We start from the raw sequence: 27690 nt of genomic DNA, 5'->3' as shown, positions 1-27690 counted from the left end.
TAGTAGTTATATTCTTCTATATAGGGGGCAGTATTATAGTAGTTATATTCTTGTATATAGGAGCAGTATTATAGTAGTTATATTCTTGTATATAGGGGGCAGTATTATAGTAGTTATGTTCTTGTATATAGGAGCAGTATTATAGTAGTTATATTCTTGTATATAGGGGCAGTATTATAGTAGTTATATTCTTGTATATAGGGAGCAGTGTTATAGTAGTTATATTCTTGTACATAGGGGGCAGTATTATAGTAGTTATATTCTTGTATATAGGGGCAATATTATAGTAGTTGTATTCTTGTATATAGAGGCAGTATTATAGTAGTTATATTCTTGTACATAGGGGCAGTATTAAAGTAGTTATATTCTTGTATATAGAGGCAGTATTATAGTAGTTATATTCTTGTATATAGAGGGCAGTATTATGGTAGTTATATTCTTGTATATAGGAGGCAGTATTATAATAGTTATATTCTTGTATATAGGAGGCAGTATTACAGTAGTTATATAGTTATATTCTTGTATATAGGTAGCAGTATTATAGTAGTTATGTTCTTGTACATAGGGGGCAGTATTATAATAGTTATAGTCTTATACATAGGGGGTAGTATTATAGTAGTTATATTCTTGTATATAGGGGCAGTATTATAGTAGTTATATTCTTGTATATAGTTGCAGTATTATAGTAGTAATAGTCTTATATATAGGGGGCAGTATTATAGTAGTTATATTCTTGTATATAGGGGCAGTATTATAGTAGTTATATTCTTGTATATAGGGGGGCAGTATTATAGTAGTTATATTCTCTTACATAGGAGCAGTATTATAGTAGTTATATTCTTGTAGGGGCAGTATTATAGTAGTTATATTCTTGTACAATAGGGGCAGTATTATAAAAGTTATATGCTTGTACATAGGGGGCAGTATTATAGTAGTTATATTCTTGTACGTAGAAGTATTATAGTAGTTATATTCTTGTACATAGGGGGCAGTATTATAGTAGTTATATTCTTGTATATAGGGGCAGTATTATAGTAGTTATATTCTTGTATATAGGGGCAGTATTATAGTAGTTATTTTCTTATACATAGGAGGTAGTATTATAGTAGTTATATTCTTGTATATAGGGGGCAGTATTATAGTAGTTATATTCTTGTATATAGGAGCAGTGTAATAGTAGTTATATTGTTGTATATAGGGACAGCATTATAGTAGTTATATTCTTGTATATAGGGAGCAGTATTACAGTAGTTATATTCTTGTATATAGGAGCAGTGTAATAGTAGTTATATTCTTGTATATAGGGACAGCATTATAGTAGTTATCTTCTTATATATAATGGCAGTATTATAGTAGTTATATTCTTGTATATAGGAGCAGTATTATAGTAGTTATATTCTTGTACATAGGGGGCAGTATTATAGTAGTTATATTCTTGTATATAGGGGCAGTATTATAGTAGTTATATTCTTGTACATAGGCGGCAGTATTATAGTAGTTATATTCTTGTATATAGGGGCAGTATTATAGTAGTTATATTCTTGTATATAGGGGGCAGTATTATAGTAGTTATATTCTTGTAAATAGGGGGCAGTATAATAGTAGTTATATTCTTGTATATAAGAGGCAGTATTATACTAGTTATATTCTTGTATATAATAGCAGTATTATAGTAGTTATATTCTTGTATATAGGGAGCAGTATTATAGTAGTTATATTCTTGTATATAGGAGCAGTATTATACCGTGTTTCCCCGATAGTAAGACACCCCCGATTGTAAGACGTATCGGGGGTTTCAGGGGGGTCGGCTAATATAAGCCGTACCCCGAAAGTAAGACATATGTCTTACTTTCGGGGAAACACGGGGGTATTGCCGCCTCCTGCCCACTTCCGCGCCGCCCCCCTCTCCATACGTCACCGCGCCGTCCCCTGCACTTGTCAATGCCGCTCTTCCGTGCGAACTGCGTGTTTGCGCAACAGCTGTCAAAAGGATGAATGGAAACAGAAAAGCACCACGTGCTTTTCTGTTTCCAAGCATCCAAACGGAGTGTCTTTGCGAGGAGCGAACCCCGAAGCTAACTTCACCGGGTTCGGCCAAACTCGTTTTGGCCGAACCCGGCCAAAAAATTTCCGGTCCGCGACGTCGGAAGACATTCACTGTGCATGGTGCAGAAAGAGTTAAACTGTTTCAGCACCATGGACAGTGACTTGCGATCCCAAAATCCCTGTAAAAAAAAATCGAAGTTCTAACTTACCGATTACTCCTGTCTCCTTCCTGCAGTCCGACCTCCCGGGATGACACTTCAGTTCAAGTGACAGCTCCAGCCAATCACAGGCCAAGCACAGGCTGCAGCCAATCACAGGCTGCAGCGGTCACTTGGACTGCCGCGTCATCCAGGGAGGTGGGGCCCGATGTCAAGAGAGGCGCGTCACCAAGGACGCGTCACCAAGGACGCGTCACCAAGGCAACGGCCGGGAAGTTCTCGGTAAGTAGGAACTTTATCTTTTGACAATTTTTTTCCAATATAAGACATACCCCGAAAGTAAGACATAGTGGGGCTTTTGGGGATAAAAAGAAAGTAAGACACTGTCTTACTTTCGGGGAAACACGGTAGTAGTTCTATACTTGTACATAGGGGGCAGTATTATAGTAGTTATACTCTTGTATATAGGGGGTAGTATTATAGTAGTTATATTCTTGTATATAGGAGAAGTATTATAGTAGTTATATTCTTGTATATTTGGGGCAGTGGGCAGTATTATAGTAGTTATATTCTTGTATATAGGGGCAATATTATAGTAGTTGTATTCTTGTATATAGGGGCAGTATTAAAGTAGTTATATTCTTGTATATAGAGGCAGTATTATAGTAGTTATATTCTTGTGTATAGGAGGCAGTATTATAATAGTTATATTCTTGTATATAGGGAGCAGTATTATAGTAGTTATATTCTTGTATATAGGAAGCAGTAATATAGTAGTTATGTTCTTGTACATAGGAGGCAGTATTATAGTAGTTATATTCTTGTATATAGGGGGCAGTATTATAGTAGTTATATTCTTATATATAGGGAGCAGTATTACAGTAGTTATATTCTTGTATATAGGAGCAGTGTAATAGTAGTTATATTCTTGAATATAGGGACAGCATTATAGTAGTTATATTCTTATATATAATGGCAGTATTATAGTAGTTATATTCTTGTACATAGGGAGCAGTATTATAGTAGTTATATTCTTGTATATACAGGGCAGTATTATAGTAGTTATATTCTTGTATATAGGGAGCAGTATTATAGTAGTTATATACTTGTATATATAGTTGCAGTATTATAGTAGTTATATTCTTGTATATAGGGGGCAGTATTATAGTAGTTATATTCTTCTATATAGGGGGCAGTATAATAGTAGTTATATTCTTGTATATAAGAGGCAGTATTATATTAGTTATATTCTTCTATATAGGGGGCAGTGTTAGGGCATGACCAGACGTGGCGGAACTGCTCTGGAATTCCGCTGCGGACAGTCCGCAGCGTACACGTTTACCTTGTAATAGTAGTTATATTCTTGTATATAGGGACAGCATTATAGTAGTTATATTCTTATATATAATGGCAGTATTATAGTAGTTATATTCTTGTACATAGGGAGCAGTATTATAGTAGTTATATTCTTGTATATACAGGGCAGTATTATAGTAGTTATATTCTTGTATATAGGGAGCAGTATTATAGTAGTTATATACTTGTATATATAGTTGCAGTATTATAGTAGTTATATTCTTGTATATAGGGGGCAGTATTATAGTAGTTATATTCTTCTATATAGGGAGCAGTATTATAGTAGTTATATACTTGTATATATAGTTGCAGTATTATAGTAGTTATATTCTTGTATATAGGGGGCAGTATTATAGTAGTTATATACTTCTATATAGGGGGCAGTATAATAGTAGTTATATTCTTGTATATAAGAGGCAGTATTATATTAGTTATATTCTTGTATATAGGGGGCAGTGTTAGGGCATGACCAGACGTGGCGGAACTGCTCTGGAATTCCGCTGCGGACAGTCCGCAGTGTACACGTTTCTCCATTGCCTTCCACAGCTTTGTGGTTGGGTTCGTTTACATGTTGCGGACAATTCCGCTGCGGAGCATAGGCTGCGGTGCGGAATTTGGTGTCCGCAGCATACAATGGTTGTTGCGGACGTGTGGCGGACTGGTTGCGGACTCATTGCGGAATTTCTCCATTGACTTCAATGGAGAGTCAAAATTCCGCAATGAAGTCTGCAGATGTTATGTGTGTTGCGTTGCGTATTGGTTTTACTAACATGACATTTCTTCATTCTGGCTGGACCTATGTATTTCTAGGTCTACAGCCAGACTGAGGAAGTCAATGGGGCTCCCGTAATTACGGGTGACTAACGTGTCTGCACCCATAATTACGGGAGCGTTGCTAGGCGACGTCAGTAAATAGTCACTGTCCAGGGTGCTGAAAGAGTTAAATGATCAGCAGTAACTGTTTCAGTACAGTGGACAGTGACTTCCGATCACAATATACATCAACCTGTAAAAAAAATAGAAGTTCCTACTTACCGAGAACTCCCTGCTTCTTCCTCCAGGATGACGTTTCTGTCCAAGTGACGGCTGCAGTCAATCACAGGCCAATCACAGGCTGCAGCCAATCACAGGCCAATCACAGGCTGTAGCCAATCACAGGCTGCAGCGGTCACATGGACTGCCGCGTCATCCAGGGAGGTCGGGCTGGATGTCAAGAGAGGGATGCATCACCAAGACAACGGCCGGGTAAGTATGAATTTCTGTTACTTTTACTAGGGAAAGGGATGTCCCTTCTGTCTATCCTGCACTGATAGAGAGAAGGAAAAGTACTTTCCCCTCAATACGCAACGGCTAGTCTGCAGCAATTTAATGCCCATTTTAGGCAAAGCCGCAACAGAATCTGAAATGCAGATTCTGTGCGGCATTGATGCGGACAGTGGCGGAAGAACTCCGCCACGTCTGGGCATGCCCTTATAGTAGTTATATTCTTGTATATAGGCATATGTGTATAAGCAAGACGTATCCGCAGCACACATGACATGTGCATGACAGCTGCGGACTTCATTGCGGAACTTTGAATCTCCATTGAAGTCAATGGAGAAATTCCGCCATGAGTCCGCAACCAGTCCGCCACTGCTCCGCAACAGACAGAGCATCCGCAGCACACATGACAAGAACATGTATATAAGGAGCAGTATTATAGTAGTTATATTCTTGTATATAGGGGCAGTATTATAGTAGTTATATTCTTGTATATAGGGGCAGTATTATAGTAGTTATATTCTTGTGTATAGGGGGCAGTATTATAGTAGATATATTCTTGTGTATAGGGGCAGTATTATAGTAGTTATATTCTTGTATATAGGGGCAGTATTATAGTAGTTATATTCTTGTATATAGGGGCAGTATTATAGTAGTTATATTATTGTATATAGGAGCAGTATTATAGTAGTTATATTCTTGTATATAGGGGCCGTATTATAGTAGTTATATTCTTGCATATAGGGGCAGTATTATAGTAGTTATATTCTTGTATATAGGGGGCAGTATTATAGTAGTTATATTCTTGTATATTTGGGGCAGCATTATAGTAGTTATATTCTTGTAGGGGCAGTATTATAGTAGTTATATTCTTGTACCTAGGGGGCAGTATTATAGTAGTTATATTATTGTATATAGGAGCAGTATTATAGTAGTTCCATTCTTGTATATAGGGGGCAGTATTATAGTAGTTATATTCATGTTCCTAGGGGGCAGTATTATAGTAGTTATAGTCTTGTATATAGGGGCAGTATTATAGTAGTTATATTCTTGTATATAGGGGCAGTATTATAGTAGAAATATTCTTGTATATAGGACAAGTATTATAGTAGTTATATTCTTGTATATAGGGGCAGTATTATAGTAGTTATAGTCTTGTATATAGGAGCAGTATTATAGTAGTTATATTCTTGTATATAGGGGCAGTATTATAGTAGTTATATTCTTGTATATAGGGGCAGTATTATAGTAGTTATATTCTTGTATATAGGGGCAGTATTATAGTAGTTATTTTCTTATACATAGGAGGCAGTATTATAGTAGTTATATTCTTGTATATAGGGGGCAGTATTATAGTAGTTATATTCTTGTATATAGGAGCAGTGTAATAGTAGTTATATTCTTGTATATAGGGACAGCATTATAGTAGTTATATTCTTGTATATAGGGAGCAGTATTACAGTAGTTATATTCTTGTATATAGGAGCAGTGTAATAGTAGTTATATTCTTGTATATAGGGACAGCATTATAGTAGTTATCTTCTTATATATAATGGCAGTATTATAGTAGTTATATTCTTGTATATAGGAGCAGTATTATAGTAGTTATATTCTTGTACATAGGGGGCAGTATTATAGTAGTTATATTCTTGTACATAGGGGGCAGTATTATAGCAGTTATATTCTTGTACATAGGGGGCAGTATTATAGTAGTTATATTCTTGTATATAGGAGGCAGTATTATAGTAGTTATATTCTTGTATGTAGGGGGCAGTATTGTAGTAGTTATATTCTTGTATGTAGGGGGCAGTATTATAGTAGTTATATTCTTGTATATAGGGGGCAGTATTATAGTAGTTATATTCTTGTATATAGAAGCAGTATTATAGTAGTTATATTCTTGTACATAGGGGGCAGTATTATAGTAGTTATATTCTTGTATATAGGGGCAGTATTATAGTAGTTATATTCTTGTACATAGGGGGCAGTTATATGGTAGTTATATTCTTGTACGTAGGAGGCAGTATTATAGTAGAAAAAGACATTGCTTTTAAGTTATTGGTTTAGGTGTTTTAGCTCTCTACATGAGGCATCAGAATACACAAATTTGAGGAATTTCCTACTTGGAGCAGAAATACTTGGACTCTACCAGATTCACAATAGAGCAAATATTTATTTTACTTTTAATAACAGTAGAACATTTCTCTGAGGGTGTCTCTAGGGTCATTTACCACACAGAGACACTATAAGAGGGGTTTTTAGTAGAATTGTGGAAATAGTGTATTATCTTACCAAGTAGATGAAAAATATTATTGAATCTGATCAAAAGCAGTAGGTATACACTACTATCAAACCCACCTACAATGTAATGTCTATGAAGTCTACTGTCAGGGGCAACATATATTAGATCCCCTGAGAATAGCAATGATCAAGGTGTCCAACAGCCAGTTATTTAGCTTTTGATCGAAGTAACTCCAAACCAACTTTAACATGCAGGTTTGGCTCTTGAGGATGGAGGGGAGAGTGACTGCAAAACATCAATGTGTCACTCATCCTAAAATAAAACAGTGAGGTTCTGTTTAAACGCTGTGATGCGGTGATGGATCTATCGTCCGATTGGTCCAAACGGTCCCATTAACTTTAACAAAGCACGTTGGTATTCTGTTGGGTTTGCAATCATTTTTGACGCAAATAATGGTGCAGCATGCTGTGCTATACTTGCTGTCAATGATAATAACCAATACAAGTGGTAACAAAGGCTAAAAAATGGGCTGTCTGAAAAAAGTCAACCTCTATGATTTGAAGGTCGTCAGATATCTGAAGTCTTTGGGTAGCGGCCCATACACATACAATAGCTGACTCTTCCAAGATGTAGATGAAGATGCAGCCCTCTATAGACAGTTGATTTCCATTCACTTCTATGTGTATGGTGCAAATAGCCATTTAGCTGTAGCATTAGATGGACCTACGCTCTCGGTTATTGTCTAGCCCAGTGCTACTCAAACTAGGTTGGCCCCACTGGTGACGCTCCCTACATTTATTGAGGAGCCGCTCATCATTTCCTGCAGAAGACCTTCTCTAGCTGAACCAATTTATGGTTTTGTACATATTTTAATCTTATACTGGGTTCAAAAACCAAATGCGATAACTTGAGATGCATTTTTAAGTTTGGCATGGACCTCGACCACTAGTAAGGTCCACACATCATGATTGTTTGGCTGGTGAATCCCCAGTAGAAAGGTTGAGAAGCTTTGGTCAAGCTCATCCATGGCTACCCTGGAAGAATTCTTGGAAAGTAAATTCCAATATCTATATATAGAAGAGATAACAACTCTTAATTTGCCCCTTTTTCAACCTGGGCACCATGGCGTAATAAGGAGAACTATGTGGTACCAGTATTTAGTAGGTGGAAGCAGTAGAGGTGAGTTTCCAAGTGTCAGGAACCATCAATGGCAAAGCAAAATCAGAATCTCCTGTCATGGTCCCCTGAACAGCGGCACCAATGCCCACACATGTACCCCCAGTGAGTAGTCAATGCATAAGTATGACACTTTCAACAACCCAATTGTATTCCCCAATTTTCAACTCCTAAATATTGGAAAGGGGCACCCCATACTTAGGCTCACCACCTCTTTCCTAGATAGGAAGTATTGCTGAGCCGGGAGAAGAGCCAGGAGGGAAGCCCCGACGCTGAAATGCTCTGCTCCAAAGCATCTATTATGCTATGAGGAATTGGCCCTTGAAGAAGATGTGATTTGGTGCTGGCACCTATAGGCCTTCTAGAGGTGGCATGGCCTGACTGTTATGCCACTGGCAGTAGGCATGTGCCAGCAGCTAGAGCTTTTTAATCTTTTTTCAGACAAATTTGTCCAGGAGTAACTTATGTGCATTTATTTTATGAATTATAATGAGATGTTTAAATGATAAAATCATTACCGGGCAAACTTGTGGTTAATTGCCTAAAATAGTCGAGTTGGCAGAACGAACGATAGATGTATCTGAAGACGTTCATGGAACAATTAGAAAATAATTAGTATAGGCCGCATTGCTTCAGTCAGAACAACATCGTTCTGTTAATAATTACATAGAATATAGAGGGACCAACGAAGTAAAAGATGCAGTAATTTTAAGGGGAAGGAAATCCTCCAGCGATGCAACATATCTAATGCATATAAAGTCACCGTATTCCCCCAATTAGAAATGCGTATTGTGTGCGATACATCTAGACCATAGTCTTCCTCTAGTGCCATGGCCAGGACGACCCAAGCAACAAGTAACTTTCCCAGCCACAAAACAGCATTGCATCCTGCAGTCTTGCAAGTATCTCATAGAAAAGCTTATGTGGGGACCAAAAATGATTATCAGGGTAGTCCCTGCAGTATGTGATACACTCGCTAATATACATCCCGGTCCCCGTCGCACTGATTATGAGACTTTCATAGATTTTTATAGCGCTGCCGGGGGACCGGAGTTGTACAGTCTTCTTTGATGGCGATACGACTCTTCGTCACGTGACCGTTCCCTCTGTACTCTATGTAAACGCTGTACTACTGCTAGATCGATTAGTACAGCGGCGCCAGTCACATGACGAAGAATCGTATTGTATCGTTATCAAGAAGACTGTGAAACTAGACTCCTGGTCCCCCGGCAGCGCTATAAAAATCCATTAAAATCTCATAATTAGCGCGATGGAGAACCGGAATGTGTATTAGCGAGTGTTCTTACATACTGCATTGAGTACACCGCTAATCATTTTTGGTCCCCAGATATCCCCTTTAAGTCAGAAGCCTTTATTGGTCGGTGTCCCTACATGGAAGATCCCACCGTCGCTTTTGTGTTATATGCGAGTATGCCAAATATTAACTCGTGTGGTGAAAATTTAAAAGCCAAATTAGAATAACAATAAAGACATATTTAGGTGACAGCAATTAACCTGCTTGTTGGCGGTTTCCAAAACAACTGTGGTGGAAAACGTGCAAAGCAAAATTGGGGCAGTTTCCCATAGCAACCAATCAGGTTCTAGCTCTCATTTCTCAGAGGTCTGGTTTTAGATAAAAGCTGTAACCTGATTGGCTGATATGGGCAACTCCATTACTTTCAGTTTTTTATTCATTTCTCGCCCCCTGTGTTGAATAATTTTAATACAAACTTATGATTACAATGTAAATCTTCCATTAAAAAAACTGTCTCCGGTTGCTCAGTGCCATATGATGTAGAATTAAAAATATTCCCTGCTGACGTCTCTGAGGGGATGCTGGGATTGAATTATTCAATCTTGAGTAAATTATTGATATATGACCTTTTGCTGGAATGCCACATACTTCTTAATATGCGTTTAATGCCCTTCATTTTCCATGAGGATTAAGCCGCAGGTCAGTGTTTCTATTGTGATTATTGCCAGGATACGTATTCAACATCTGCACGTCAAAAAGGAGACATGTGGGCTGTTATGTGGACTTTGAGTTTTTTGAGGTAACACAATCTATATTCACTAACAAGCCAAGTTCACACTTTGCATATTGAGTCTGTACAGACAGCAAGCAGAGATCTTGAAAATGGTGAGGAATAACCATTAATTACTAAGATAACTGTGTATTGTTTAATGTCCCCTGTGGTGGCGCTGCTGCCGGGTTCCCCCATAGATTACAGCTGATCACTGGTCCCTTCTAACAGAAAAGCGGACAAGCCCTATTCTCATTTTATAATGTTACGGCATATTGCTAGGACATGTAATAACATTATAATCGGCCGGGTCCAACCTCTTGTCCCCTGCTGTTCCTGCGAAGAAAGGGCCAAGGTCTCCTCACCGTCCACCTGTGGCACAGGGAAAAACTCTGGAAGGGGTATTCCAAACGTAGATATTCATGGCATGTCAACATAACAGTCTGATAGATGTGGCCCCCACTCTGGGACCCGCACACCTATATCGAGAAAGGGGGTTATCTGAACCCTATTTGACCTGGCACTGCAACCGCAGAGTCCAGGCTGGACTAGCGGAGGGAGGGTCGTGCATGCACGCGGTTATCTCTATTCTGTTGAGTGGGAGTTACGGGAAATAGCCGAGCAGCGCTTGCTCATTTATTTCTGGAATTCCCATTGACCATAAGGGAGAGAACTGCGCACATGCACGTCCCGCATCTGTGGTGTTATAGGTAAGAGAATCAAAAGTAGGTTACTAGGAGGTAATTTCATAACTCCCTCTGACACAGAAGATACATCTGATTTGCATAGGAAATGCAGATCTTTGGCCATCAAAGGATGTCCACTGTCTGACAAATGTTTAATTGGCTCTTTCCTCACCAAGGTGCGAGATGTGCTGATTAAGGATTTGTCACTAGGGCTGACCAAACATCCTGACCAAACATCTAAAGCTATGCAAATGGATGCCTGTGGTGTGTCTGTCTGTGGACCAGGAGAAACATGGGAGAATGGCATGGTGTTCAAAGAAAGTATGATACATCAAGGCAAACCCCGTCATAATTTATATTTGAAATGACCCACATAGCTAGTTATGATCAGGGAAAATAGCCCTCATATATATGTCAAATTCAGATCCCTACACTCAGAGGAACTACCTGGGATTGGCTATTGGCTAAAAACATGGGCCTATTATAGTGGTGTTTGATATGCCCTGGTTGGTAAATGTCTGCACAGGTGAATGCAGGTAATATTATATTTCTAGGGGATTCCTGCAAGGACACATGATCACTTTTATGTTTCTCTATAGAAATACAACTGTGTAATGGGAGGAGTATGCTTCATTATCATATGAACAGCCTCCTCTCAGTGACATCACCAGCCAGTGAACTGGAGGGAAAAAACTGGGTTTAAAATGCCATGAGAAGTGAGGGTCAGTGTCAGTCGTTGGGGATCCATATCTCGGTTGGAGTGACTGCCCATATTTTCAGCTGTCCCCACAGCCAGGATATCGCCGCTGTACATCAGTAAGGTTTTGTTCTGTTTTATTTTATCCCTTTTATTTTCATAAACTGTTTGATTGCATTGTAACTGTATGTATATTTTTTATCTTTTATTCTGACAACTATTTTATGTATTGCACTGCACTATTGTGTATTAAATCTGAAATATTTATAAGTCTCTTCCTTGTAGTCTTACAGAACTTAATCTTCCGAAGGTGAGGAACGTTACCTGTATTTTATGTTCAATTTAGATAACCTGTGTTATAGGAACTGGTGTTAAGGGAACATAGAGACTTAGGCCCCTATTGCCTAGATAAGTATAGGTGGTGGTAGCATACTGTGGTATAAATTATTGGGGTGTTGGAAACTATGGGAGTAATTTAGCATAATCCTGTCATCTAGAGTAGGTGGGCGTGGATTTATGAGGTAAATTAATAAACTCAGTAGTGTAGTTCACCCCTGTGACGTGACCTGAGATCGGCGATCGTCACAGATTGGTGGCAGCGGTGGGATAGTGTTATTGTCATTTACACTGTTAAAGACGTTAAGTGTTTTGTTTAAGAAATTAACCTTTACACTTAAGGGCTGGAGTATCCTTGAAAAGAATACAACAGTCCACAAGGAAGAACTCAGTGCATACTATTTGTCAGCTAACATACACACGTGCAAAACAGTTTCCCTTCCCCTTCTTGTTTTTTCTTTTCTTTCTTTTATTTTGAAAAAACCGCTGATAAGATGGCAGAGGTGTATAGAAATAAGAGGAAAGATGAACTGCTAGTCCTCTGTGAGGAGAGAAGGCTGGACGGAACGAACAAAAGTAAAGCGGATCTGATCCAAGCGTTGGTGGCAGATGATACACAGCTCCACCATCCCGAGGGACCAGAGCAGGAAACTTCAGCCTCAGAGGAACGGACAGGAGACTCCAGTCAGGAACTGGCTGGGCATGGCAGTACCAGCAGTACCAGGTCTCAAAACGGTATGGAGTCTTCTCTTTCTCTAATCCTCCAGCAGATTGGCAACTGTGATCCGAATATGCGGATGCAACTGGTGATGCAAGAGCGCCAAGCAGAGCGAGAAGCTGCACAACGCCAAGCAGAGTTTGCACAACGCCAAGCAGAGTTTGCAGAACGTCAAGCGGAGCGAGAAGAACGCCAGGCAGAGCGGGAGTACCAGCTCAAGTTGACCCAAATGCAGCTGCCAAGTGCTTCATCCTCGCCTCAGAGTGAGTCCACAGGCACAATCAACCTTAAACCCCGTCTAGAGCGTTTCCCTGTCATGGAGAAAGACGGCGATCTGGATGTTTATTTGAAAGGTTTTGAAAAGGTCTGCAGACAATTCCAACTGCCACCTGCAGACTGGGCTAAGTATCTGACTCCAGGGCTGAAAGGCAAAGCTCTGGAGGTGTTTGCAGCCCTGCCCACAACTATCGATCAAGATTATGAGGCTATTAAAAAGGCCTTAATCCAACGATTTAACCTCACCCCAGAGGTATACAGGAAACGATTTCGGGCTTTGCAGCGCACGGGTACTGACAGTTACTCAGACCTGGCCGATGGACTAAAGAACCACTTCAGGCAGTGGACGCAGGGATTAGCTGTCAACACCTTTGAAGATTTGGAGGATCTGATGATCATGGACCAGTTTCTCCACACCTGTCCTATGGAAGTACGACAGTTTATTTTGGACCGTGAGCCCAAGACCCTGGATAAAGCTGCCCAGATAGCGGATGTATATGCCGCCAACAGAGCGCCAGAGGCGCGAAAGCCTGCTGTTCCAGGCTGGAAAGGGGGAAAGCCCCCTATTAACACTTTTGCCCCTACTCGCAGATCACCAGGAGGTGTTGCCCCTGCCCCACTTCCCAGGCCTGCTGTTGATAATCGCAGGTGTTTTGGATGCAACCAAGTGGGGCATATCAGCACTGCTTGCCCAGAGAAGAGGAAAACTACCCCTTTGCCCAAACCATCTATTTTGTCCCCAGCAGTTTTGTTTGTGGGTGGGAGGGAGAGGGCATCTTGTGACAATTTACAAGCGGTCACTGTGGGCAAGACGGTTACCATGGGACTGAGGGACACTGGTGCCGAAATGACTCTTGTCCACCCAGAGCTTGTTTCTTCAGAAGACATTATCCCAGGAAAAACTCTAACTGTTTCTGGAGTTGGTGGTCTGATCCCGGCCTTACCCATGGCACGAGTTTACCTGGATTGGGGGGCGGGAAGAGGGATGATGGATGTGGGAGTGACGGATAAAATCCCCACTAATGTGTTACTAGGAACCGATCTGGGACGTTTAGTCTCCAGATATATTTCTTCAGACCTTGAGGAGGACTCTAGCGTACTTGCTGCCCCATGTGTGTCACCGCAGGTAGTATATGATAATAATGAAACTGTCAATACTATGGAATGTGATGACCCTGTGTCCAGCAATGTTATAGACTTACATAATGCTTCTGTGCTTAGTGATAACCTAGACTCATCTAACAATGCATTGGATATAGACTGTATAACTAGCAATGATGTAGGATGTGGGGATTGTATAGCGTCAGATAATGATTTGTGTGTAGATTTAGTAGCGGAAAACGTCATAAACATGCATGAAATCCCTTTCACATGCACACACACACCAGTTCACCAAGACGGGGAGAATGTTGTGTCCATTTCTCCTGTGACACGCAGTCAGGGTGCCTGTAACACAAACCTGTGTCTGGGTTCTGGGCCCCCTACTGTGTCTGCTACAGAGGAAGTGGGGACAGCTGACAGCCCGCAGCCAGCGGCAGAAGTTAGTCAGAATGTGTTGCTATCAGCCAGTACAGACACAGAATGTCAGTTGTTCCAGACGGCCCTACGCACTGACGATAGTCTGCAGAAGCTGCGACAGCTGGCTGATCGGACCCCAGAGGAGGGGGACACTGAAAAAATAACCTGGGACCAGGGGAGACTGTATAGACAAAGTATTTCCACTGACCCCCAGCAGGATGCATTAAAAGACAGGCAACTAGTGGTGCCACGTCAGTTCAGGGAACAACTCCTGCGGGTGGCTCATGAGATACCACTAGCTGGTCACCTAGGGATAAGTAAGACTAAGAGTCGTTTAAAACACAATTTTTACTGGCCTGGCCTGGGGAATGATGTGACAGATTACTGCCGTTCCTGTATTGTGTGCCAAAGGATGGGGAAGTCGGGACCTGTGCACCGGGCCCCCCTCATTCCTTTGCCCATAATTGATGAGCCTTTTCGACGGATTGCTGTGGATCTGGTAGGGCCCTTGGCCATACCCAGCAGTTCTGGAAAGCGCTTTATCCTGACGGTAGTGGATTATGCCACACGTTACCCAGAAGCCATAGCATTATCCTCCATCAGGGCTGATAAGGTAGCAGACGCCCTTCTGACCATATTTTCCCGTGTAGGATTTCCCAGGGAGATGCTCACAGATCAGGGGACCCAGTTTATGTCAAATTTGATGCAGTGCCTCTGTAAGAAAATACAGGTGCAACACCTGGTGGCCAGCCCTTACCATCCTCAGACTAATGGTCTGTGTGAAAGGTTTAACGGGACCCTCAAGCAGATGCTACGAATGCTTGTGGCGTCCCAAGGGCGAGACTGGGAGCGTTATCTCCCGCACCTGCTATTTGCTTACAGAGAGGTACCGCAGGCATCAACCGGTTTCTCACCCTTTGAGCTCCTGTATGGAAGGAGGGTACGGGGACCCCTAGATCTCATGAAAGAAGCATGGGAGGGAGAATTGGTTACACCAGAGGTCTCTGTGATAGATTATGTCTTGAAATTCAGAGAGAGGATGCAGGAACTGACAGGCCTAGTACATGAGAACATGGTGCAGGCACAGGCAAGTCAGAAGAGGTGGTATGATAGGAATGCCCGAGAGAGAGTGTATGCGGTGGGTCAGAAGGTATGGGTACTGGTCCCTATGACCCAAAACAAACTCCAGGCGGCATGGGAAGGCCCATATCCAATTCATCAACGCCTCAACGATGTGGACTACGTAGTCACGATCGATCATGTTCGCAAGAAACACAAAGTTTTTCATGTGAATATGATCAAGGCGCATTATGACCGGGATATGTGCGCTCTGCCAGTCTGCAGTTTGCCAGAGGAGGGAGAAAGTGAAACACTGCTGGATTTAGTGGCTTCCGCAAAGGAGATAGGATCCATTGAGGATGCCGTAGTCAATTCACAGCTGTCTGAGGGTCAGAAGTTCCAGCTGCAGGAGGTACTTAACCCCTTCCTTGCCACTTTTACAGGGAGACCTGGGAGAACTCCGCTAGCAACTCACCATGTAGACACGGGGCATCACCAACCTGTTAGGCAAGCAGCTTAAAGAGTTTCCATAGAAGTGAGGGCTGACATGAAGAAAGAAATAGAGGAAATGTTAGGGCTGGGCGTGATCCAGGAGTCTCAAAGTGCCTGGGCGTCACCTGTAGTGCTTGTCCCCAAAAAGGACAAGACAACACGATTTTGCGTGGACTACAGGAAGTTGAATACCATCACTGTGTTTGATGCGTATCCAATGCCCCGCATAGATGAGCTTTTGGATCAGCTAGCCGGTGCCCGGTACCTAACAATTATGGATTTAAGTCGGGGGTATTGGCAAATCCCTATGTCCGTGGAAGCGCAGGAGAGGTCCGCTTTCATCACCCCCTTTGGACTCTATGAGTCCAAGGTAATGCCCTTTGGTATGAAAAACGCTCCTGCCACATTCCAGCGCTTGGTGAACAAGCTGTTAGAGAAGTTTGAAGGGTTTGCTGTCGCTTACCTGGATGACATTGCTGTATTCAGTCAGACCTGGGAGGATCACCTGACCCACCTGTCACAGGTGCTCAGGCGTATCCAGGATGCAGGACTGACCATCAAGCCTGGAAAGTGTCAAATCGGCATGACCGAAGTGCAGTACCTCGGGCACAAGGTGGGTGGAGGGACACTAAAGCCAGAGCCAGGAAAGGTTGATGCAATTTCTGCCTGGCCCACTCCTAAGACCAAAAAACAGGTTATGTCCTTTTTGGGGACCGCAGGATACTATAGAAAGTTTGTTCCTAACTATAGTTCCCTAGCAAAACCTTTGACAGACCTCACAAAGAAGAAACAGCCTCAAATAGTTAATTGGACTGCCGACTGCGAGAGTTCTCTGTCAGCTTTAAAAGCTGCCCTTGCTAGCTCCCCAGTCTTGCAAAGCCCGGATTTCACTCGTAAGTTTGTGGTGCAGACTGACGCCAGCGCCTATGGGCTAGGCGCAGTGCTCAGCCAGGTAAATCCAGAAGGGCATGAACATCCAATAATGTATTTGAGCAGAAAGCTTCTACCGAGGGAGGTTGCGTATGCCACTGTAGAGAAGGAATGTTTGGCCATTGTATGGGCCTTGCAGAAATTACAGGCATACCTCTATGGGCGCAGATTTACCGTAGTGACCGACCACAACCCACTTAGTTGGTTGCACAGGGTAGCAGGTGATAACGGGAAGCTGCTGAGATGGAGTTTAGCCTTGCAACAATATGATTTCACTATCCAGCACAAAAAGGGCAGTGAGCATGGCAACGCAGATGGGTTATCGCGCCAGGGGGAAGCTGCGGAGATCGGCTTGGGATATTGATGGCTATATCAATGATCCCATGCCATGTCTTAAGGGGGGAGGTGTGGTGTTATAGGTAAGAGAATCAAAAGTAGGTTACTAGGAGGTAATTTCATAACTCCCTCTGACACAGAAGATACATCTGATTTGCATAGGAAATGCAGATCTTTGGCCATCAAAGGATGTCCACTGTCTGACAAATGTTTAATTGGCTCTTTCCTCACCAAGGTGCGAGATGTGCTGATTAAGGATTTGTCACTAGGGCTGACCAAACATCCTGACCAAACATCTAAAGCTATGCAAATGGATGCCTGTGGTGTGTCTGTCTGTGGACCAGGAGAAACATGGGAGAATGGCATGGTGTTCAAAGAAAGTATGATACATCAAGGCAAACCCCGTCATAATTTATATTTGAAATGACCCACATAGCTAGTTATGATCAGGGAAAATAGCCCTCATATATATGTCAAATTCAGATCCCTACACTCAGAGGAACTACCTGGGATTGGCTATTGGCTAAAAACATGGGCCTATTATAGTGGTGTTTGATATGCCCTGGTTGGTAAATGTCTGCACAGGTGAATGCAGGTAATATTATATTTCTAGGGGATTCCTGCAAGGACACATGATCACTTTTATGTTTCTCTATAGAAATACAACTGTGTAATGGGAGGAGTATGCTTCATTATCATATGAACAGCCTCCTCTCAGTGACATCACCAGCCAGTGAACTGGAGGGAAAAAACTGGGTTTAAAATGCCATGAGAAGTGAGGGTCAGTGTCAGTCGTTGGGGATCCATATCTCGGTTGGAGTGACTGCCCATATTTTCAGCTGTCCCCACAGCCAGGATATCGCCGCTGTACATCAGTAAGGTTTTGTTCTGTTTTCTTTTATCCCTTTTATTTTCATAAACTGTTTGATTGCATTGTAACTGTATGTATATTTTTTATCTTTTATTCTGACAACTATTTTATGTATTGCACTGCACTATTGTGTATTAAATCTGAAATATTTATAAGTCTCTTCCTTGTAGTCTTACAGAACTTAATCTTCCGAAGGTGAGGAACGTTACCTGTATTTTATGTTCAATTTAGATAACCTGTGTTATAGGAACTGGTGTTAAGGGAACATAGAGACTTAGGCCCCTATTGCCTAGATAAGTATAGGTGGTGGTAGCATACTGTGGTATAAATTATTGGGGTGTTGGAAACTACGGGAGTAGTTTAGCATAATCCTGTCATCTAGAGTAGGTGGGCGTGGATTTATGAGGTAAATTAATAAACTTAGTAGTGTAGTTCACCCCTGTGACGTGACCTGAGATCGGTGATCGTCACAGCATCTATCAGACATTTATGGCATAACCGGCGGAAATACCATAAATGTCTAAGTTGGGAAAACCCCTATAAGGAACCTAATCGCTTAAAGGGGTTATCCTATTTTACACATTTATGGTAAATCCACGGGATATGCCGTAAATAGGGAGATGGCTGAGCACTGTTTATAATCGGCAATGAGGGTCACAGCCCCGTTTTCTTTATAGGTGATGGACATACTATGGAAATGCCATAAATGCTATGTGTAAAATGCAAATAAACTTATAACTAATGCTGCGGCTCCTTCATCCTGAGGATTAGTGGGGGTTCCGGCAGTCAGAGCACTTCAGATGGTGGGAGAACCCCTTTAGGGCAGGAATACACACGGCTTATACAGGGCAGATACGCTACGTCAAGCTGCGCAGCATATCCGTCCTGAACACCGCAGGGAATGCCATCCGAAAACCTGCCCCCCGTTTTTTCGGGCGTAAATTCTGCGGCGTAATTAAGCGCACATACTTACCCCCTCTCTCCTCTGACGTCTGCTCCGGCCTCCCTGGATGATGTTGCAGGCCATGTGACCGCTGCAGCCTGTGATTGGCCTGCTACGTCATCCAGGGAGGCCGGACTGGAGACGAAGCAGGGAACTCTGGGTAAGTATAACTTTATTATTTTTTATTCTTAAATGCGATTTTTGAGACGGAATCGCTGTGATTCCACCGCAAACATGGCAACACACACCACTCTGTTGCAGGTTCAAGCACCCCATTGAATTCAATGGGAAAACCCGCAACAGAAGAGCTGCGATTCCGCAGCATTAATTGACATGCTGCAGCTGAAGAAACCGCACCGCAGGTTTATGTGCGTTTTTTGGCTGCATTTTTCCGCAGAGTGGGGACAAGATTTGTTGAAATCCCACCCACACTGCTGCTAATATAATACGCTGCGGATTTTCCGCCATGAATCCATTGCGGAAAATCTGCAGTGTTTACGCTGTGTGTGTTCCTACCCTTAAGGTACAATGCAGGTCCTATCGAATTAATAATCTGGGACCCCCACCGATTGTGAGTACGGAGGGTTCTTCTTCACTGCACCCCTTCCCCCCGGCAGTGAGAAGGACATTAAATGGAGCAGCGGCGGCAATGTCTAGGAGACTGATGGAAACAGCTGAGATCTGTACCTGTTTGTTTCCATTATTTCCATAGACTTTAAATGGAGGTTCAGCGCGCATGCTCGACCACCGCCACATTATAGTCCTCCTCACTGCGGGGGGCGCCAGACACAACCCATGGAGGGAGGCCCATGGGTTTTTGCTGAAAAAAGCTTTTCTTTATTCTAATCCTGTACAATTTTTAAGGAACGCTGTTTTTTTTTTTTTTGGTTTAACACTTTATTGGTAAAAACGACAAACCGGAGAATATAAAAACTGTGATAACCATTTTTACAGGACTGGTTTAGAAAAGAATAGCAAAATTGCATCAGAAGTAATAAAAATTGGACCCCCAATTTTTAAAGGCCACAACCCCTTATTATAAAAGTTGATATCAGGCATGGCTGATTACAGAGGACAATAGATTCAAACGAACTGCGCAGCAATAGGCGCGCTTCAGGTTCATTCCCCTGTTTGACAGACCAACAGGCGAACTGTCACAGACCACAACGCACGAGCACACAAAGAGGCACAACATCTTACATCTACTTTTCCCAGTTCCCGTTCTATGCGAGCTATACGCTTACTATTAAATCTGGTCTTCATAAAAATGGCGGCCTCCTCCTCGGCACTAGACCTGCGCCAGAGACAAATTCCGGACAGGAAAGAGTTTAGCCCTACCCACCAACTGCCCATCCCAACTGCCCAACTGCCCAACTGCCCAACTGCCAACTGACGTCCTGGTGACGTCATATAAGCCTCCCCCAATCAGCTTCCACTTTTAGTTGTGCCGCTGTGACAGAACCGTCCGCTTTCTGACGGTTCAAAGTTTCTTCGTTTCGGTCCCGGCGTCATCATGTGAGTGTGTGAGGGGCTCAGTGGAGGGTGGGGGAGGTGTTACTTGAGGTGTAGAGGGTGACAGACACCCCACCTTACTTGACTCCACCCTTAACCCTATATTGCCTGGTCCATAGTTCTGTAACTTCCTTAGTTTCGCCATTTTATCTGTGTCTGTGAAGTATTTATTTGTTTATTATCTTTTATATTTATTGGGTGGAGAACTCCTGGTGAATGAGTGGCGTCCCGCGTCACTTTTCCTAACGACATATCGTATAAACGTGAAAATCTGGGTTAGATGGCGACTCTCTGCGCGTTACTATGTGACGGGAAACTTTACGCCACAGAACGGCTCATAGACGAACGTTACTTGGCACGTATTGTGTTTTTAGACACTTTTTGCGCTTTTTTGACCATTCTGAAGAGTCGTAAAACGCGTAAGAATCATGCGTTCAATGTAAAGGTTTTTTAGTTTTTTTTACTGGACTCTGCGTGATGGAATAGCGTCGTCTACTACACTATTCCATACCTGTGTACGATTCTCGCGGGCCATATGGTTACCCCGGCAACTGTACCCCTCCCAGCATGCGGTCGCAGCTCTCCGTGCACGACGTCCGATCGACTTTCTAATATACTTTACGTTTCAATTCCTTACCGTTTTCAAGATCTCTGCTTGTTGTCCATGAATCGAACTTTTTTCTTTACATCCAAAGGCTATAATCCTGCCCAGACCTAATGCTTCTTACAGCTGAGGGTTTGTTACAATTGTATCCAGTCTAGGCCATGATCTGCGAGCTACGCAGCCTGAATTCTCATTCTATCTGCACTGATACATTGTAACAATCTATCAGGACAGTAGAGCGATGTGTTTAGCTCAGAATAGTGTTTAGACTGGATAACACTGTAACGAATCCTCCGCTGTGAAAGTGTTCGGTCTGTACAGGCTTTTGGCCTGTAGATGTAATCAAGAATGTTCCTATACACTGACAGCAAGTGGAGATCTTGGAAATGGCAAGGAATTGTAACACAAAGTATTTTTCGGATTTTCACTTTTGCATTTTCCTCCCCACCTTCCAAAAGCTCTAAAAAAAAAAAAATAATTTTTCCGTCTAGATCGCCATACGCGGGCTTGTTTTTTGCGGGACAAGTTCGTAGTTTTTCATGGCACCGTTTACTGTACCGCATAATGTACTGGGAAGATGAAAAAATTATATGTGGGGTGAAATGGGCAAGAAACAGCAATTACACCATATTTTGGAGGGTTTTGTTTTTACGGCGTCCATCAGGAGGTAAAAACGACATATTCACCTTATTCTACAGGTTGATACGATTACGACGATACCAAATTTGTTTTACCACTTGCGGGGGGAGCTGTAGTGTTCACTGATACCATTTTGGGGTATATGCGACTATCACTTTTTATTTAATTTTTTTTTTAGCTCTAAGGTGACCAAAAAACAGCAATCTGTGTGTTTTTTTTTATATATTTTTTTTCTACGCCATTAATTTTTTTATTTTTTACTTTTAATAATTTATTTTCTTTGGAACATAAAAAAAACTTTATTGAACTGCTTTTTACTTTTTTTATTTTCCCCCCTAGGAGACTTGAAGCAGCGATCGTTGGATCGCTTGCATGATCTACTGTAATACTAATGTATGTCCGCGGTCCGTGCATTGCCCAGCGGCCTGGACCGCAATAAGATGGGACATGTGTTATTACGGCCGTGTTTTGCGGTCCAGCCTCCTAGAAAAGAGTGCACCCGGCCATGCGCGTGGCCAGCGATAAGCGGGCAGCCTGCGGGTGACACTCCGTGGCCGTCCGAGCCGAAAATCACGGTCGTGTGCACGAGGCCTTAACCTGCGATGGGGATGTTATCAGTCAGGGAAAAAATCCACCTGCTGGGAGTTGTAGTTTCCAATCAGCTGGTGTTGATCTATCTAACCATATTATAAATCACTACAGCGCACGTATATAGATGTGGGGGGGAGGGGGATTTATCTGCAGTTCGCATGTCTTCCTGCCAGATAAGGGGGCCCCATAATGACCCTTCATGGAAAAGACTTCTGCACTGTCCGTTCCTGTTTTCCTGCACGACATATTCCGCCCACTTCCCTAGTGCCGTCTTGATTAGTGATTATAATGGTGTGCGGGGATATCTGGAGGGGACGGCAGTTATCATATCGCTGAGAGCTGCGCCTAGAGATAACAAGACCCTGAGGAATTTCCATCAAACTTTTGTGCGGAAGTTTCACAGCGTTTACGCAAAATAAATTGACGTGCTGCAGATTGGGAATCCGCACGGCGGGTCAATTTCCACACCTTTTTTTTAATTTTTTTTTTTATTTTAGTATTTTTTATATATATATTTTTCCCTGCAGTGTGTGTGGCTGAGGTTTTATCACATTTCAGCCCCCTTTGCTGATCCCATAATACAATGCAGCATTTCCGTCCCGTGTGCAGGTAGAATTATTTGCTTCCGATCTCTGCCATCAGCGGCCTGTATATGTTTGGGCCGTTGTTGGTCGCGGCCTCGCTGTTCTGGAATAATCTGATGTCTGGGCTGCGTTCATTAAATGATGGGGGTGTATATGTGGATTTTTGTTTTTTGCCAATCCCAAAACGTCCGATGTCCAGTCCTGCAGTGAGTGCTGATGTTGGGGGGTTGGGGCGGGGGGCTTCAGAAGACTTCTCGCCTCGTTTGATTATTCACATACGTTCTGTCAGTGAATAGAAGCTTTTCCCTACCACTTGGTATCTGGGGGGGGGGGGGGGGGGCATAGTTCTCTGTGGTTATGTTGGTGCAGTTGGCTGCATGCGGTGCCCTGTAGAGTTCTCCTTTTAGTTTCTGAATAATCGGTGAGGCCTCTATTTGCGGTGGATTTGCCCCACCCTTGGTGTATATGTAATGACTGGATGATATCTAGGACTGTGTGATTGATTCACACTTCTGGCTTCAGTGCTAAGATTTTCTCTTTATTCGCTGCATTGTATACAGATATTTCGGTTTGGGGGGTGCGAAGCGACTTGTGGGTGACTTACACGTTCTTGTCTTGTATGATGGACAGCGGCAGTATTATAAATGGGGGAGGGGGTCCCGTCTGGTTTATGAAATCAGCAGATAAGACGATCTTGTGTTCAGTAACTGAATGCACGAGGCTGTAGATAAAGCGGTCAGCTGCCTCCTCACACGTGACCACGGAGGGCGACTGTCACAATGTAGAGGGCTCGTCACCAGCCGACACCACGTGTCATGTGAGGAGTAGCCGGGAAGTGTAACCCCCATCATTACCACTTATCCCTTGTATGGACCGAGAAAGAGGTTCGACATATTACATACCCAGCAGTGGACTCTATGATGGGAATTCATGTTAGGTCGTCATTGCTCCCACTTCAAAAAGGAGGTTCTGCAGCTGCTGAGGTGTGGGTTATAAGGGGTTAATGTACCTATTTGATCAATTAATATTGTCAGTCACAGCAGCCGAGTTCTTGTAATCTGTTCGGGTATGTTCACACAGGCTATTTTCAGCCGTTTTAGGGGCCGTGAACTTTCTGAAAAATCGGAAGCAGAACGCCTACAAACATCGGTCCATTGATTTTATTTTACACCTCATTTTCAAATAACGGCGCGTAAAAAGACGCCCCGTAAAAAAGTGCATGTCACTTCTTGAGCCTTTTTTTGGAGCGGTTTTTCATTGACTTGAAAGAAAAAAACGCTCCAAAAATGGCCGGAAAAAACGCAAGTTGCTCAAAAAACGGCTGAAAATCAGGAGCAATTTTCCCTTGAAAACCGCTCTATTTTCAGCCGCATTTTGTTAAGCGTGTGAACATGGCCTTACAGAACACATCAGTGATTTATAATCTTATAATTTCCAATACTTTTATCCCGTATATAACACCGCGTACAGTCGGTCCTGCGGCACAAGGTGTAGATTGCGGTAGATCCTTCGGTAATGCGGATAACCTGACCGATAATAAACTTGTGCACGAAAAGACTGATCTGCTCCACCAGTTGTAAACTTTCCATTTATCGCTACCTACATCCCAGAATATCCTTTGTTGTCACTGTGACTTTTGATCAGAGCGTTTCTGTAAAAGCCATAAATCTCATATGAAGCTGATGCGGATTCTCCGTAGATGACGTTTTACCAAATTTGACATGGAAGCTCTGCCTTTCTGCAAATCTGTCTGGACTCCTCTCCTGTGCTGGGATTTGTCTTGCAGCTTTTGTTGTGACACAGCAGAGAAGTTTCCTGTTTACAGTAGAGATACAGGGTGTATTCAATATTCCAGGTTGCAGCGTTTCCCTATGAACCTTGTGGAGTTTTGCCAGGGAAATTCCTTGCACCAAATCCTGCAACTCCTCTTGGCAGCGGTTCACAAATCAGATGTGCAGCATGCTGACCTCTAGTGGTGTGACATTGTATTGCATCTATCATATTTACAGGAAATCATGAGACTAAGCACCGGTGTTCTGAAAAATGATCACAAAACGTTATCATAATACACATAAAACCATCGCACAATGGATAATGTGACGTCACCATGAAATGCACTGGGTTTACACATGTTCATAGCGATACAAATCTGCATATTAACTCCTTAATGACCGGGCATGTTTGTACCTTAATGACCAAGCCAGATTTGTCAAATCTGGTATGTCTGACTTTATCAGAGAATAACTCTGTGAAAGTTTTGAATATCCAAGTAATTCTGACATTGTTTTTTCGTCACATGTTGTACTTTATTTTAGTGGTAAAAGTAGACTGATACGATTTGCGGAAATTAATTAAAAAATAGAGAAATTGAAGAAATTTTGTAAAAATTATCATTTTTCCCTATTTTTAACTGCAATATGTGACATATGTACACACATACTGTACAATTTTTTTAATTAAATATATATTTCCATCTCTTTACTCTATTTTGGCAGCACTTTTGAAAAAAATTTTTTTTTTTTGAGCAATTTGGAAGACTTACAAATTTAGTAATCATTTTATACATTTTGAAGTACATTTTGTTTTCCTGCACCAAGCCAGGTTTTCAGAGGCTCATAGGTGTCAGAATGGTGGAAACCCCCACAAGTGACACCATTTTGAAAACTACACCCCTTAAGGTATTTATTAAGGGGTGTTGTAAGTATTTTGACCCCACAGTTTTTTTGTAAGAATTCATGCAAAGCAGGCGTAAAAAAATATAATTTCACTTTTTTCATAAAAGTATCACTTTGAAGACCGATTTCTTTGTAAAGCGACCATGAGAATGAAGAAACACACCCCAAAATCTATCACCCTGTTTCTCCTGTTTTCAAAAATGCCCCCATTGTGACCCTAATGCATTGCTTGGACACACGACAGGGCCCGAAAGGGAGGGAGCACCCGGAGGCTTTCAGGACTCCTATTTTGCTTGAAAATGTTTTAGGCCCCACTGTACATTTGGAGAGGTTTTGAGCTACCAGAGCGATAGAATCTCCCCATAAATGACCCCATTTAGAAAACTAGACCCCTTAAGGTATTTATCTAGGGGTGTAGTGCGTACTTTGACCCCACAGTTTTTTGCTAAATTTAATGCATAGCAGGTGAAAAAAAAACAAAAAACACTTTTTTCATAAAAGTATCACTTTGAAGACCGATTTCTGTGTAAAGCGACCATGAGAATGAAGAAACACACCCCAAAATATATCACCCTGTTTCTCCTGTTTTCAAAAATGCCCCCATTGTGACCCTAATGCATTGCTTGGACACACGACAGGGCCCGAAAGGGAGGGAGCACCCGGAGGCTTTCAGGACTCATATTTTGCTTGAAAATGTTTTAGGCCCCACTGTACATTTGGAGAGGTTTTGAGCTACCAGAGCGATAGAATCTCCCCATAAATGACCCCATTTAGAAAACTAGACCCCTTAAGGTATTTATCTAGGGGTGTAGTGCGTACTTTGACCCCACAGTTTTTTGCTAAATTTAATGCATAGCAGGTGAAAAAAAAACAAAAAACACTTTTTTCATAAAAGTATCACTTTGAAGACCGATTTCTGTGTAAAGCGACCATGAGAATGAAGAAACACACCCCAAAATATATCACCCTGTTTCTCCTGTTTTCAAAAATGCCCCCATTGTGACCCTAATGCATTGCTTGGACACACGACAGGGCCCGAAAGGGAGGGAGCACCCGGAGGCTTTCAGGACTCATATTTTGCTTGAAAATGTTTTAGGCCCCACTGCACATTTGGAGAGGCTTTGAGCTGCCAGAACGATAGAAACTCCCCATAAACGACCCCATTTAGAAAACTAGACCCCATAAGGTATTTATTTAGGGGTATAGTAAGTATTTTGACCCCACAGTTTTTTGCTAAATTTAATGCATATCAGGTGAAAAAAATATATAATTTCACTTTTTTCATAAAAGTATTTGTTTGAAGACCGATTTCTTTGTAAAGCGAACATGAAAATTAAGAAACACACCCCAAAATCTATCACCCTCTTTCTCCTGTTTTCAAAAATACCCACATTGTGGCCCTAATGCGTTGTTTGGACACACGGCAGGGCCCCAAAGGAAGGGAGCACCCGGAGGCTTTCAGGACTCATATTTTGCTTGAAAATGTTTTAGGCCCCACTGTACATTTGGAGAAGCTTTGAGCTGCCAGAACGATAGAAACTGCCCATAAACGACCCCATTTCGAAAACTAGACCCCTTAAGGTATTTATCTAGGGGTATAGTAAGTATTTTGACCACACAGGTTTTTCGCTAAATATATTGGAATTAGTCTGTAAAAATTACAATTTACTTTTTTTCTGAAACAACATAGACATTTTTATTATTTACAAGGAATAACGAAGAAAATGCACCCCAACATTTGTAAAGCAATGTCTCCCGATTACGACAATACCCCATATGTGGTAATAAACTGCTGTTTGGACCCACAGCAGGGCTCAGAAGGGAAGGAGCGCCATTTGGATTTATGATTTTGCTGGAATGGTTTTCGGTGCCATGTCGCATTTGCAATGCACTGGAGGGACCAAAACAGTGGAAACCCCCCAAAAGTGACCCCATTTTGGAAAAACCTTCAAGGAATTTTT

General features: G+C 42.1%; 1 protein-coding gene across 1 annotated transcript in view; it reads left to right on the top strand.

Annotated features, from left to right (window-relative positions):
* Positions 1-17945: 17945 nt before the first annotated feature.
* The window catches only part of LOC142661821 (vesicle-associated membrane protein 3-like), a 28418-nt gene continuing 18673 nt past the window's right edge, over positions 17946-27690 (top strand). The window contains exon 1 of the mRNA XM_075839420.1: positions 17946-18185. Coding sequence (XP_075695535.1) covers positions 18079-18185 — 107 coding nt within the window. The 5' untranslated portion in view covers positions 17946-18078. The remainder of the gene's footprint in view (positions 18186-27690) is intronic.

This window comes from Rhinoderma darwinii, chromosome 10 (genome assembly GCF_050947455.1).
Source record: "Rhinoderma darwinii isolate aRhiDar2 chromosome 10, aRhiDar2.hap1, whole genome shotgun sequence".
Classification (NCBI taxonomy): Eukaryota; Metazoa; Chordata; class Amphibia; order Anura; family Rhinodermatidae; genus Rhinoderma; species Rhinoderma darwinii.
This window is presented reverse-complemented; position numbering and strand designations above follow the sequence as displayed.